General features: G+C 42.2%; 1 protein-coding gene across 1 annotated transcript in view; it reads right to left on the bottom strand.

Annotated features, from left to right (window-relative positions):
* Nucleotides 1–377: 377 nt before the first annotated feature.
* Nucleotides 378–15,975, bottom strand: part of LOC126195267 (exosome complex component MTR3-like) — a 36,023-nt gene continuing 20,425 nt past the window's right edge. The window contains exon 4 of the mRNA XM_049933795.1: nucleotides 378–1,023. Within this exon, the coding sequence (XP_049789752.1) occupies nucleotides 703–1,023 (321 nt within the window). The 3' untranslated portion in view covers nucleotides 378–702. The remainder of the gene's footprint in view (nucleotides 1,024–15,975) is intronic.

Raw genomic sequence — 15,975 nt, 5'->3', positions numbered from 1 at the left:
AAAACAGGCTTTAATTAATGACTGGGAATATACTACAATCCCTTATTTATTGCTCGCATAGGAGTAGTGAGGATAAGATTAGAATAGTTACTGCATGCATAGAGGCATTCAAACAAATTGTTCTTCCTGTGCTCCATACATGACTGGAGCAGGAACAGACTCTAGTAACTTGTACCATGGGATATACCCTCTGCCATGTATCTCACGGTGGTTTGCAGAGTATAGATGTAGATGACAAAGTCTTGAGCAGGAGAAAATATAAAAATAAAGAGAAAAGGGAAACATTAAGCATCAGTAAAAGATATATAATTGTTTCAAAACTATTTACTGAAACTTAAGTATAATTTTATGATTAGGACATAACTACAGCAGTTTTATTACTCAATACTGTTAAGTCTTTACTCTTATCATAGTTACAAATTATAAAAAAAATTATTACAAAATGTACATCACACCCTAAGTATCCCAATAAAAATATAGCAGTGCATTGTACACTTACAAAATTTGAATAAAATTACAGTTGTCGCAACCAAAAACTATCCACTCTTGCACAAATATAACTAGTTCCAATCATAGTTTTGCCTTCCTTTCCACATAGTTACAATCACTAATTATCTGCTCTGCTTCTACAAATGTTCATGTTTAATGACATCAAGGCAGAAATGAATTAAAGAAGAAGCAACAGTGATCTCCCTTTTTCATTCAACAAACTATTCTGTCAGCACTCGTATTTAACAAAATGTCCATTTTCTTCTTTGACATCCTTGCAACATGTTTAACTAAACATTGTTTCGAAAGAGGATACACAGCTTCACACAGTTTCATCAGAATATTAATAGCATCAGTCACACTATCAATGTCCATTATTCCACTTTGCGTGTATTCTGATATCTGCTGATGTGTTGGTAAGAGAGTAGCTGTAACTGTACCATGGTTTAAGTTGGTCCCATCTTGAGGAGTTGTGTTGCATAAATCTTCCTCTTCAGCCGTAGGATCAGTGAACTTCATATCGCCATGAATCCCCTGAAAAGAAATCCATAATGAGTAAATGATGCTTTATCAATGTGTAAAAGCTATGCTATAAAAGTTTTACATCACAGTAAAGTGTGTAAATTTTTAAAACAATCTAGTTTACAGCAGCAAATTATCATTATACTTTTCTTGAAGCACATGAGAAATTTTGTTTGCACAATAAACAGCAGAGAGTAATGATCTGGGTCCAAACATCAAGCACTTAAGCAGCTAAGAAATATGTCAATTGTACTTGCCGCTATTTACTTGAAGCAAAGTGTAATGGGAGGACTACTGGGAATATATTTCATGACTAAGAAGTATGGGACTTCATCATCATCATCAATAGTTCCAAACCAACAGTTTCCTTAAATTTACAAGGCTGGAGAATTTCTTAGCTGAATAAAACTAGGAATATCTCACCTTGTCGCTAAACTGTATCCCACTTACTCTATTAAGGTTATCAGCTTGTCCTATATAACGAATGAGTATGTGGAGCAAGGCATGTGAGAGTTCTTTGATACTTCCAGATTCACAATGTGATGGCAGAATGCATTTTCACAAACTAACTAAAAAAAAATTTAAAAAAATAGTAGTTTAGATGACACAAGAGAGACTACAAATGAAATAGCGAATCGAACTGCATGAACCATCAAGTATGGTTTTGGCTGCAGTTTGCTCGTTTTGGTGGGAGTGGTCATTGTGTTAATAATACAAGAAAACTGCTTTTGAAACATGGCCTGATCAGTTACCTAGAAGGTTCTGCTCATAAGTGTGTCTTTCAATGCCTTTAAATATTTATTTTCTGGTATGGCATATAATATAATCAAAATAAATAGTTCAGGTCCCCGTATCACCAGATCTAAAACACAGCCAGAAAACCGCTATAAAATAGTTGCACAAGAGTGCACCAAATGTCACACAAGGTATTGGCAGCTACATTGGTAGATTTGACAATAAGTAGTTGCATGGGTGGAGGATGTGTCAGACAAGGTTAAAAGTCTTCAGCATTACACTTATCAGACTGGAAAAATCAGAGAGAGATTTGAACCACTGGATAAGCTACAATTAGGATGTAATTAGGATAGCAATTGCAGCTGCTGAAGGTGAAATCATTTTGTAAAGGTAAACAGAGCAGACTGACAACAAGGCTATGGAAATGGCCTGAAGAGTGGGTTGTGGCACACCTGGTGATAGGAATATTTTACTAATGCATAAGGACAGGAAAATTTTGCAAAAATGTTAATGTGAAAATGACATGAAACTAGAGGTTTTTATTGAAATAATATGAATCGATGATTTTACCAAATACCGTGAAATATATATAATTTTTCTGTAAAAATGGTGAACCATCAAAGGTTCAGGACAATGAGCACAAAGTAATGGGGGATTACCACTTAACAAATAGTGCTGGTTAAAAAGACATTGCCCAGTATGCAACCTAGTTAAAATGATCTCATCGCAAGGAGAGGGCGGACAGGTGGTCGGCCAAGCAGTTGGGCGAGGTTTAATTCTCTGGAGCTTGTTCCCATGAAGGTACAACCAGTGGTGATGCTAAAGTGACACCACCTGCTCATGATGCCACGATGGTGGACTGTATTGAGGCGGTATAAGATGGACGAAATTGCAAATGCGTAAACGAAACACTAATACCCTAGTTTCGAACGGGCAATGGATTGGCACAAATGCGAGAGGGTGCTTTGATCAGCTCCCCACGAAGTACTGCTGGGCACACGTAACATCGAGGTACTGCGTACAGCGGGTGGCCAGGTAAGACATGTGGGAGGACCAAGCAAGTTTCCTATTGAGCATGAGCCCCAGAAATTTCGCAGTTTCAACGAACAGAAGATCAACAGGCCCACAATGTAAAGATGGTGGAAGAAATCCACTGCACCATCAGAAAGTCACACAAATGGTTTTGTCAATGGAAAAGCAAAAGCTATTGTCAATGCTCCAGGAGTAAAGACAATGCTGAAGACACCACTCAAGGAAACAAGTCCAAGGAGAGTTGCAATAGATGGCAAAATTGTCAACGAAAAGGGAGCTGGAGATGCCCGCTACGAGACAGGCCATAACAAGGTTAATGGCAATAGCAAAGAGGACGACACTCAGGATGGAACACTGAAGCACATCGTTTTCCTAAATAAAGTTGCCCAAAAATCTATAAAAGGCCCGCTTAGCTGGGCTAGGCAGTCTGTAACAGGTTACAGATGGCCTAGCACAGCTAAGCGAGCCTTTTATAGATTTTTTAATTTAAGGAAGTGTATAGTTAGGATATGTGCCAATATCCAATTTAATAGACAGTGTTTAGCAGCAAAGGTCATTCCAAATTATGTCTGGTGTTTGTTTCGTAAAAATGCTCATGGCACTGGAAAATACTTAGGAAATATTATGTTATTTTGCCTGCGCAATGAGATTCGTTCCTTTTATATTAAAAAAGCCTGTGTAAATAAGGAGCTACATATGGCTCATCTATGTTTAGCTGGCATGTTAAAGGGACAATAATTCCAATGGGTTTCTGATCACATCACCGCGTACCTGGATTCATTTAAGCAAAGTCTCACTGAAAATCAGGATAAAAAGTTGCAGAAGCTTCAAAATTTGAAGCAACGGGGTCCTAATCCTCAAGTCACTGAATGCGAATTTAAATTTTTTCTAAAGATTTGTAACTTAACCGACATTGTCTTCGATTGGAAAGAGAAACGGTTATTGGATAAGGGTTTACCCTATAACACTTCACACAAAATATCGCAGCAGCAACTGGATCGGTTGGTCTCCCACACTGTTTCTGCTTTGGATGGAAAACTGATGACGATGGCTCAGCGTACTGAAGTGGCTATGGGGGTAAACAAAATAGTAGATATTTACTCTAACAGCCTCGGTCATCCTAGTGGTAGTTCTCTTATAGGGTCTGAGGAGAATATTACAGCACGTACGATCAATGAAAAGCTCCAGGATAATGGTTCGATTATAGTGCAAGCGGATGAGTCTAAATCGGTCACAGTTATTTCGGAGGAACAGTACGTTGAAAAGGTCAAGCATTTTATTGACACCAACCACGTCGAGAAAAGTTATGACCTAACTGCTAAATACGTAGCGAGTATTAAAAAGCTGACTAGGAATACAAGTATCTTTCTCAGACTTTTTAATAAGAGATCAATTATTCCAATGAACCCATCGGCTCCTAGACTTCGTGGTGTAATAAAGCTCCATAAGGAAGGTTTGCCTATCTGACCCACTATTAACTGCAGGCATGGCCCAGGTTTTCAACTTAAGAAACATTTGGCTGAATATTTGAATAGGAGCCTCAAGCATCCGGTAAACTTCAGTATCTCAAATGGAGAGGAATTGATTAGCAAACTTTTAGCCTTGACAGTCCCAAAGGGTACTTCCCTGGTTTCATTTGATGTAAAAAATATGTATGCAAGCATCCCAACCGATCATCTCCATGAAATAATTAGTGAAAATTTAAAGAAAAATAGTGGCAGACCATTAGAAGAGACAGAAGAGGTATTGCAGCTTCTCAAATTGGTATTAGGTTATAACTATTTTAAACTTGGGGATAGTACATACATCAAAAAACAGGGCTTGGCAATGGGATCTCCACTGTCTTATTGCCTTGCCAACATTTTTATGACTTTTTTGAGCATAATACGATGATCGACTTAAGCAGGTACTCTGAAAGGATAATTTTTTGGGCTAGATATGTGGATGACATAATTTTGCTGTATAACAGTTCTTTCCAGGATTGTAATGCTGTCCTAGGTGAACTAAACAAAATACACAAGAGGATCCAATTTACTATGGAACAGAGCATTAATGGCACCCTTCCCTTATTAGATCTATTGGTCAAAATCAATGGGAACTCTGTTAATTTTGATTTTTTCAGAAAGCCCAACACTTCTGACGTCGCGATACACAGATCATCTAATCATCCTTTGCAATTCAAAAAGGCCACATTCAGGGCTTTACTACACAGGATGCATACGGTCCCATTATCTCAAGAAGCCAGGGATCGTGAATGTAAAGTAATACAGTTTATTGCCTTTTTGAATGGATACAACGCGGATTTTGTTGGTAAGATTAACAGGGGTGTATTACGGAAGATAAACATGAAACATAACACTGCTCACACCCCACTCACACCCGGAACATTCACTTCCCTACAACCAGCAAACAGCAGATTAGCTACTGGGCGTAAACTTCACAGGATACCTTCCTATGGTAACATTTCAATCAGAATCGGCAAATGCTTAAGTTCTAAGGGAATAAATCCGGCTTTTTATATTCCTAAAAACAATGGACAGAAGTTCAGGCACAAGGAGGCTGCAACATGGAATAGTTTCAAGTCATTTGGGATATGTAGTATCTATCTCCTGTGATGATTGTGATGCGGAGTACATAGGCCACACAGGAAGAAGTTTTGAGACCTGCTTTAAAGAGCACATCAGCGACCCAGGCTCAAAATCGGCCGTAGGTGCGTATTTGCGGGAAACGGGTCACCATATCACCAATGCTGGTGTTACACTTGGAAAGTAAGGGCAACACCCTTAATGTTTTGGAAGAGGTTGAAATCTTCAGAGTTCTGAAGAAATCCTCTTGCTCCTCACTTAATGCCTGGACTGATCTGAGGCACAAAGGTCTTTTAGAAAATTTTGATTACTTAGACAGGTAGCCTTACCCCTATAGCTTACTTGTAGTAGGTTCTGTTCAATATATTTTTGTGTGTACTCCGGGCCTTACGCATTCAGAACCACCACATTTATTATTCTTATGGGTTTACCTAACTGCCCATTTTTTTATACTGGCCACCTAGTATGGTGTTACACTTTCTTTCAGAAAATAGACATAAGGAATTGTTTATCAAATGTTCAGCAGCCCCCCACTCTTCACACCTTGTACACGTCATCCAGCCTCTGGCAATTCTTGCACCACTGCGTGAGCGCTTTCCGGGTTTCGGCCAGTCAGTCAGGCCATGCCCGCTGCCGCACTGCTCCTCTCAACTTGCACAGTATGTTCTGAGGTGTTTACATGGCCCTAATTCCGCTGTTTGTTCATGCTAATGTTCCGCTCTTCGCCGCTCGTGTTTAGGAGAGTTTCATAAGCATTGTATTTTATTTTTATTTTCTAGGTCATTGTTGCTCCCATCATTTAAAATTTTTTTAAAATTTTAACTACCGCTTTCACCAGATGACAGTATACTGGACGTGAATGGTGGGGAGTGGCTACAGGGCAATGTCCAACGTTACTATGTTATAAATTGCATATGTGAGTACTTTCTTGTTTCATTCAAAAAACTGGCTATTTAAAAGTTTAATTTACACCTCAGAATTGGGGGATCGAATAGTTTATATGAGCTCTTATTATTTTTTGTACAGATTTCCTGAGGATGCACCGATAAGTGGTGCGAAACCGGTCGCAAGACTTAATAAAAATCATTCATACCGCCAGTGCGGAATTTTCTTTGAAAAAAATGTCTAAGTTTGGCTGTGGTTGCCCACCCTACAAAACAACAAGCTGCAGTAAGTCTGCCCTGATGACACCGAAGGATAGAGGGATGTAAACGGTACAAAGGGAAAAGGTGAAGTGAGGAGGGAAAATGCAGACTGCAACAGCTTGCAGCAGGGTGCCACAGAGATGGTCTGACTATGAATGTCATCCCAGGTGAGCAGCATGACTCTCCCATGAGGAGGGGAAGGGGGAATGTCAAAGTGGACCAGAAAGAAATGTGAGAGATCAAAGCGGTCACGAGGATGCAATTTTGTTTCCTTGAGGCAGAGAACAACTGGATGCTGCAATTCCAAGAGCAGCCATAATTTCTCTTTGTTGGATCTATGGCTGTGAATGTTCCACTGGAGGAGAGTCTGACGAGGAAAGGGGAGGATCGAAAAAAAAAAAAAAAAAAAAAAAAAAAAAAAAAAAAAAAAAAAAAAAAAAAAAGGGCGGGGTGTCACTTTGGCAGATGCTGAGTGCCAGCCTTCAAAGACTCACTGCTACAGGACGCAGATGCTGGAGGGTCCAGCTCCATCAGATCTAAAGAGACATCCGCACTCTCCCTCTGTCGATCTGCAGAGTCCAGGGCAGACAAACGGTTGGGAGTGCACACCAGCAACACAGAGGCCGGCCAGGTGAGGGTATCACGTGGTGACATGATTGAAGAGGATCTCTGAGTTGGCAAAGGAGAAGACCATTTGCCTTTGTTTGATTTCTTGCAGCCTTTGTGGGTAGCAGATGGCAATTCAGATGTTTGTTGGCTGAAGGGACATAACAAGTCTTCAGTAGAGTACTCCTTCTGTCCTTTCCAGCTGGTCGGTTGTGTAGCAAGTAACTTCACCCCATGAGATGAAAGTTGCTGGCTTGTTGCACAGCTGGAGGAGGAGGAGGAGACGGGGATACTACGAGGCCAGTGGGCGATTTTACAACTGCGATGCTGAATTTGAGGTTGCATGTCAGTGTGGCCATGTCCTTCATGGAGCGAGACGTAGCAAGCACAGTACTTATTGACTGGCGACTCCATAGTGTCCTGTGCACTACGACCAGATAATGGGTATACTTGAAAGGAGAGACAGCATTGGTCATATATTTTTGTTTATTATCACAAAATCGATTTTCTGTCACTTAGTGACCATCTTCAGTGCTGTAATATATCACTTAAATTAGTAAGCACTGGTGTCAATAAGCTTACAGCGATCACATAGACTGTCAGTCTATGTGATCGATTTTGCGATGATAAACAAAAATATACGACCAATGCAATTGATACAGCAGAGAGGAGGAGGATGAGGACAATCACCTTCATGAGCATCCCTGCCACACGTTACACATTTGGCCTGGTCTCTACAGGACATTCGAGAGTCGTCGTAACAATGACACTGGCAGCAGTGCATCGGGTTCAGAATGTATTGTCGGACTGTGATAATTTCACAGTCTGCTTTGATCTCTGTTGGAAGCACTACTCTATCAAACATGAGAAAAAGAGTGCATGAGGGCACTAAGGATGCATCTATCTTTTTTATCACTCGATGCACTGCAATGACGCCCCGATCAGAGAGGTATGTTTGCATATCTGCCTTGGCCAGACCATCAAGCAGCCTAGTGTAAATAACACCACGCAAAGAATTCAGTGTTCGATGGGCTTCAACACAAATATGTTAGCAAAGGTGGAGTGAAGCTGCAAGCAGTTGCTGTGCTTGAGAATCAGAAGTAGCCTCCAAAAGAAAAGTGCCATTGCGTAAATGAGAGCAGGATTTCACAGGACAGCAAATGCATCAACACCTATCTGAATAATAAACAGATTTACTGCAGCGAAGGACTGGCCATCTTCAGCATGTGAAACCACAAGGAACTGTGGTAGAGCTGGGAGGGTCTTTGAATTGTTAGCCTCATTCCGGGTAGATTTAGGAGATGTAGACTGTGAAGAAGATGATTAGCTCTTTGCAAAAAAATCCCACGATTGCCAGTGTCTCTGATAGTGCGCTCTTTCCAACTGGGGGGCTTCTTCAGAATGGGGGGTGCATCTGACTCAGGTCACACCTCCCGAACACCTGGCAGAGGGACCAAATGACAATTTGAGAAAGTAACAGTTCAGGCAATCACCTCTCCCTGGGCCTGGCCTGTACCAGGGGGGTAGGTGCGAACCCTACCTCTCGATCTGGGGCTAGGAATTAGGCGTTACCCAGTCACCTGTTATGCATCAGACACACGAGCCAGACTTCAGGAGCACATAGGGAGGAAGTAAAAAAAGAGAAACCTCAAATACCAAAGTGGAGGAAAGATAGGAGAAGGGGAACGAAGAAAGAAAAAAGGAACGAAAAGCTGTGGAGAGATTGTTCTGATATCAGGCTACTGAAAATGCAGAACAAATTCCAAAAACATCCCAGGCACGTTCCCCAAGGGAGGGGAAAAGGAATAGCAAGAGTATAGGGAAACGATCCTGCAAAGGCTGGGGCCCTGTGGTAGCCAAGCAAAAACTCGCCAAAGAGTGGCACTTCCCCTGGGAGGAATCTACAGGTGACAGTTCATTTCTATGTAATAAACTTTGATGTGACAATGAAAATAGCACCAAAACTAGCAAAAATACTACAAAATTTGGCAAAATAAATGCTGAATTTGGTGAAACAAACATCGTCAAATTCTGAAGGAAAGAAAGCGACACTGAAGATTTGCAAAAAGATACCACCAAGCCGGATAAAAAATCTCTGAATATTTGGAAAGAATGTCAAAAAATTATGCCAAATTTAGAAAAAATATTAACTAATTTGAAAAAATAGCAACGAATCTGGTAAAAGGTAACACCAAATTTGGCCATAAAATAAAACTATATTTTCCTGTCCCTACCAGTGTGTGAAAATGCAGGCAGTAGAGTGCCTTGAGGAGAGTTCGCCAGCCGTCATCTACAGAGACAATAGTATTGTAATTTAGAATGGGGGTCTCAATAGTACCAGAGTAAGCAGTTCGCTTTCTACAGGTGCCAGAGTGTGGTTCAAAAGAACTGCATGTACACCTATATCTGTCCACTGTAAATTCCTGTGAGGCATATGCCAGAGGGTACTTCCTGTTGTATCACATATTACACTCTCTTGGCCTCTATTTGTGTATGTAGCACATGAAGAATGACTGCTTAAATGTCTCTATGCATGCTGTAATAGTTTCCACGGTCCCTACAGAAGCTGTGAAGTTGCTGTTCTCGCAGCTCATCCGAATATTGGTATGTGCCCTAGTTTATCACTGTGGGCAGTAAGAGACATTTGGCAGAGTTGCTGGTGAGCAGTCATAATAGATGATTATACAGGTTGGTTGCAAAAATTTGACTTTGAAGTAATTTGCCTTTGGATGATAAGAAAGCTGGTTGCACAAAATTGTTCAAGGTTTAGTTACACTGCTAAACATGGTTCATTTAACAGCAGTAGCATGTAGTATTCAGTGTAGTTTTGTCATAGTGGAAAAATCTAACAGTAACAATAAAAAGTTATTATCAACCATAAACCTTGTGTCACACAATTAAAATCAATTTCACGATTTGTACCGCATCTTGGTTCAGTACAAAAGATAAGGGAGAGATCTGTCACACAATGAGCAATGATAGTATAACAGCATGGACATTACCGAGTGATTAAATAATGGGCCGGGTATACACCCAGATTCTTTATGTACTACTGGTTCTTGAAAGTATGTAAGTAGTCTCTTGCAGACCATCAACATCTCTCTTCAAGAATCTGTCAGTTCAGATTATTCAGCATTTCCATCATACTCTCCTGCAAGTCAAACAAATCTGTGAGCATTTGTATTGCCCTTCTGTGTATACATTCAATATCCCTCTCGCAGTCCTATTTGGTGCAGGTCACACACACTTTTAACAACATTCTACACACATGAAAAAAAGTTTTGCATCAGCTCGGTTCCGAGAGTTCCGGAACCCGTACAGATAATTGGAATAGAGATCAATATAAACATCATTTCTGCCATTTTTATTGTTCACGAAAACCACACACTGCATGTTGTACCACCATACAGCGAGAACTTCAGAGGTGGTGGTCCAGATTTCTGTACACACCAGTACCTCTAATACCCAGTAGCACATCCTCTAGCACTGATGCATGTCTTTATTCGTCGTGGCATATTATCCACAAGTTTATCACGGCACTGTTGGCCCAGACTGTCCCATTCCTCAATGGCGATTTGGCCCAGATCCCTCAGAGTGGTTGGTGGGTCATGTCATCCATAAACAGCCCTTTCCAGTCTATCCCAAGTATGTTTGATAGGGTTCATGTCTGGAGAACATGCTGGCCACTCTAGTCGAGCGATGTTGTTATCCTGAAGGAAGTCATCCACAAGATGTGCACGATGGGGGTGCGAACTATTGTCCATGAAGACGAATGCCTCGCCAATATACTGCCGATATGGTTGCACTATAAGTCAGAGGATGGTATTCACGTGTCATACAGCTGTTACGGCGCCTTCCATGACCACCAGCGGTGTATGTCGGCCCCACATAATGTCACACCAAAACATCAGGGAACCTCCACCTTGCTGCACTCGCTGGACAGTCTGCCTAAGGCGTTCAGCCTGACGGGGTTGCCTCCAAACACATCTCCGATGATTGTCTGGTAGAAGGCATATATGACACTCATCGGTGAAGAGAATGTGATGCAAATCCTGAGGGATCCATTCGGCTTGTTGTTGGGCCCATCTGTATCGCACTACATGGTGTCATGGTTGCAAAAAATGGACCTCGCCATGGACGTCGGGAGTGAAGCTGCACATCATGCAGCCTATTGCACACAGTTTGAGTCATAATATGACGTCCTGTGGCTGCATGAAAAAGCATTATTCAACATGGTGGCATTGCTATCAGGGTTCTTCCGAGCCATAATCCATATGTAGTGGTCATTTACTGGAGTAGTAGCCCTTGGGTGACCTGAGCGAGGCATCATCGACAGTTCCTCTCTCTCTCTCTCTCTCTCTCTCTCTCTGTATCTCATCCATGTCCGAACAACATCGCTTCGGTTCATTCCAAGACGCCTGGACACTTCCCTTGTCAAGAGCCCTTCCGGGCACAAAGTAACCACGCAGACGCGACTGAACCGCGGTATTGACTGTCTAGGCATGTTGAACTACAGACAACACGAGCCGTGTGCCTCCTTCCTGTTGGAATGACTGGAACTGACCAGCTGTCTGACCCCATCAGTCTAATAGGTGCTGCTCATGCATGGTTGTTTACATCTTTGGACAGGTTTAGTGTCATCTCTGAACAGTCAAAGAGACTGTGTCTGTGATACAATATCAAAAGTAGTCAAAGAGACTGTGTCTGTGATACAATATCAAAAGTAAATGTCTATCTTCAGGAGTTCTGGGAACCAGGGTGATTCAAAACATTTTTTGAGGTATGTAAGATGGGGGCACACAAGTGTCTTGTAGGTAAATCCTTTGAAGACTGACTGCATTTTCCCACTTTCCTATCAACAAACTGATGTCTGCCCCTTGTTTTACCTATAATTCAGCCTATGTCGTCACTCCCTTTGAAATCTACATAAATTGTCACAACTAAGTATTTGTATGAGTTGACTAGTTCAAAATGTGAGACACTGATATTGTCGTTTTAGCTTACAATGCTTTTGCATTTTGTGAGGTTCACAAGTTATAGTTTCGTGCACTCATTCCCACCTCTATCTCTCACTCACTCACTCACTCACTCACTCACCCAGTCATTTTACCTCACATATCTTAAAGCAATGGAGAAAGTGTGACAGAGGCTACACCAGGGATTAAAACAGAAGTAAAATGACGGAGGAGCTAAAACAACAAACAAGTGTACATGACTGGCTGACCACTTGACATGGGTGAGCAAGTCACTCTGTTAACACGTTATACGAATGTCTCCTTAAATTTTTTTGGAAACAAGTTTGACAAATCACAAAACCATAAAAGTCTCAGCATTCATTTCAACGTCACTTAAAATAGAGGGCAGGTCTGCTGGCACATCTGCCTCTGCCTCTGCTCTCTGTTCCGAAAATAAAACAAGAGCTAGTAAAATTTGATCTGTACACTACAGACACCACACAATGGAGGACTATTGCGCCAGAGCAAGAAGCCATAGTTCATCGAACTGTGGTCTATGTCAAGCTGAGTGAGGACGACCTCATCCTGCCTTCATAGCTGAACGGAGGTATGCCATGACTGCGTAGTGGGCTTTACTAGATGGAGCTTTTAATCTGTCACTTCAGACACTCATCTTCCCATCGATGCATGACTCTGTACCTCAGCTGTGAGGAGATAGCATGCAGAAAGGTGGCACACTGACATAACTGAGGATCACGACTTACCCTTGGCTGCTACATCTGCCATTTCGTTCCCCGCAATACTCATGGGCCCTGGTACCCAGCAGAAAGACACCTCCTTCCCCAACCATTGTAGTTGGAGGAGGGTCTCCTGGATGTTCCAGATTACTTTATCTGCTGGGTAGAAACGTTGTAAGAGTGAAGGGCACTCAGAGAATCAGAACAGACAAGAAATTTAGCACTTGAAGCATATCTCACCTTCTTCTGTGCCTGCAAGATTGCAAATAACTCCAAGTCAAAGACAGTGAAGTCTCGAGGCAGTCTGACCTTGAGGACAAGATCAGGGAAAATGAACATAGCAACCAAGGGAGTCCCCGTTTTGACCCATCCATAAGATAACTGCAGAATATGGCTTCTCAGTTAAAATGTCAGAAAATATTGTATTTAAAACAAAATCAGGAGTGAAAACTTTCCTGTACTGCACAAAATCTAAAATTACTCTGCCCGTCTGCATTAACCAGGATGGCAGACAGTTAAAACCCTGGATTTGGGGTTGTACTTGCTCCACACAAAGTGACTCAGCAAATACCGAACACAGATCCCAAATGGCCTTGTTGCTCGAGAACAATCGGAGAAAAGGCCTCCCAGATGTGGTCGAGCAATATGATATGATAGTGAATTTGGAGCTACGTGGAACTTACATGCCCGACACATCATGAGGAGCTGCTGCCGGGTGGCGAGTGACAGTTCTGCAGCCTCAGCACAGAGACTGGGTGTGGGGCTGGTCCTGTCAGCACCTGTGGCCAGCCTAATCCCCTCAAGGTAGATAGCATCAATAATCTGTGCATCCATCATCTAGCCGTGAATGCACAAAAGCCCTACAAAAATGGAGCGACTTGCCCTGTCTTCACCACAACACCTGTGGTTAAGGCAATTTATGACATTCACTGCCGTTGGGTTCTGGCTCTCTGGTCTCTTGGGTGTGGTACCCACAACAGTTTCAAATCAAAAGTGAGGCCCAGAAACCTCACTGAGTCTCTAAAATGTAGAATGGTGTCCCTCATATGCCAGGCAGGTAAATTAAAAATACAACAAAAATGATTAAAATGCACACACACACACACACACACACACACACACACACACTTATCTTCACAAAACTGAAAACCTGTCTTTGCAGCTTGCTCCTCCAACATCTACATTGTAATTTGCAACTGATGGGTCCTTGATGCAATTCTGGAGGAGGAACAGAAAATAGCAAAATAGTTCACAAATAAGGAGCACTGTATATGACTCCTTACCACACACATGATACTGTTTATGGCTATGGCAAAGACGGTAACACTTAAAACACTGGCAGGAAGAACACCATTCTCCTGCTCAAAACAATCCAAGGGCAAGTCACCAACTCAGGACCTAAAAAAGGACTTAGACAGGAGAAACCATATGAAGATGATGAGGTGGTCACCAAAGTACCACTGATGGACTTTCACGAGAATACTGCGTCTCCAAGTAGTGTTGTACATCTTACTGATATCAAAGAATATACCTAGAGAATGATGTTTACGTAGGAAAACCTCCTAGGGACAATGGACTGAAATCTCCAGAATCCGCACTGAGAGCAGCCAAAGAGATGCCTGGTCTCTAACAACCAGATGATGATGGTTAACCATACACTCCAGGGTCATTCCTACACAGCTCGTTAATGCCAAGCTCTGGTAACTACTGGGATGTATGCAGCCCTTTCCTGGTTTCAGGAGAGGTTTCAGAATTGCCTCTCTCCACGAGTTAGGAACTGCCCTGTCTGCCATATCAAATTAAAACATATGAGGAAGATTTCCTTTAATGCTGTTGGCAAATGTCGAAGTGTACAGTACTTGATTAGGTCATGGCCTGGTGCAGTATCACGAGTCTCAGACCACCAATTCCAGCTCCCACATGGAGAAAGGCAGTTGTAAGACTCAGAATTATTGGCTCTGAAGTTCAATTTGCCCCCTCTGCAGTTGCAAGGTAGTGGCGAAATACTGGATCCTGGCTGGCATTGGCAGTAGTTGCTACAAAATGTCTGCTACCATCTGAGCAATGTCTCTGGATGTTGTCTGGAGATACCTCTGTTTCAGTATTGCTGCTATTGGTAAACAACTGTGTTTACTGGAAATCCTCCTGATGGCTTCCCATACTTCTGTAGAAGTGGAATAGTTGATGAAGTCCAAGAACACTTGCCATGACCTTCTCTTGCTCTCATTACTGACGTATCGAGCCTCGACTCTTGCAACTCGAAAGGCTGTGAGGTTGTCCTCTGTTGGCTAGTACTTAAACCGTCAAGAGCTACATGCCAGTTTGGGATTGTTGGGTGAAACTCACTTCAAAATGACTTCAGCAAATGTGCATTGACAAATGCAGGTACTAGTGATGACACAAGCAACCTCCATTTGTGTAGCAGCATCAGCTTTCAACACTGGCTGCTTTTTTATGGTTTTAGGGCGCAAAACTGCTACGGTCATTAGCGCCTGGTCTGTGACTTAGGAAAAGGTAAAAAAACGAAACTGGAAACCAGCAGAAATGGGAGCAAACTTCGAAAATTGGGGAAACTAAAAACAGAAGGAAAGCTTAAAAAACCACTATAGAAGGGGGGTTGTTTGTCCCCAAAAAGAGCTTCAAATGACTGACGTCATCTCACTGGCACTAATAAACTCGAGAACGCGATCGGCTGAGCGCTTGCCATCTGCTAAAATGGAAGATATATCAGGCGACAGCTGTAGACGGGCTTGTAACCGAGTAAAATAGGGGCACTCAAGTAAAAGGTGTCTCACTGTCCACAGTTGAGAGCAGTGGGGACAGAGTGGGGGAGGATCGCCACTTAAAAGATGCCGATGGCTAAATGACAGTGCCCTATCCGGAGTCTAGTTAAAATTACCTCCTCCCGACGAGGAATTCGGGAGGATGAGGTCCAAGCACAGGGAAGAGCTTTCATGTCCCACAATTTATTATTGGGAAGTGTCGACCAATGTGCGTGCCATAAAAGAGCAACACGACGACATAAAACACTCCGTAGTACACTGGCTGTGTAAGAACTGAAGTAAAGGAGATGGCAAATGTTAGGGGCAGCATGGCTTTATACGTCTTTTTGGCCTGGTTATAGGGGATGCATTTCTCAGTCATAAGCTCTTGTATCTTTTGTTCTCCA

The sequence above is a fragment of the Schistocerca nitens genome, chromosome 7, assembly GCF_023898315.1.
Source record: "Schistocerca nitens isolate TAMUIC-IGC-003100 chromosome 7, iqSchNite1.1, whole genome shotgun sequence".
Lineage (NCBI taxonomy): Eukaryota > Metazoa > Arthropoda > Insecta > Orthoptera > Acrididae > Schistocerca > Schistocerca nitens.
The sequence above is the reverse complement of the archived record's forward strand: the minus strand, read 5'-3'. Positions and strand labels throughout refer to the sequence as shown.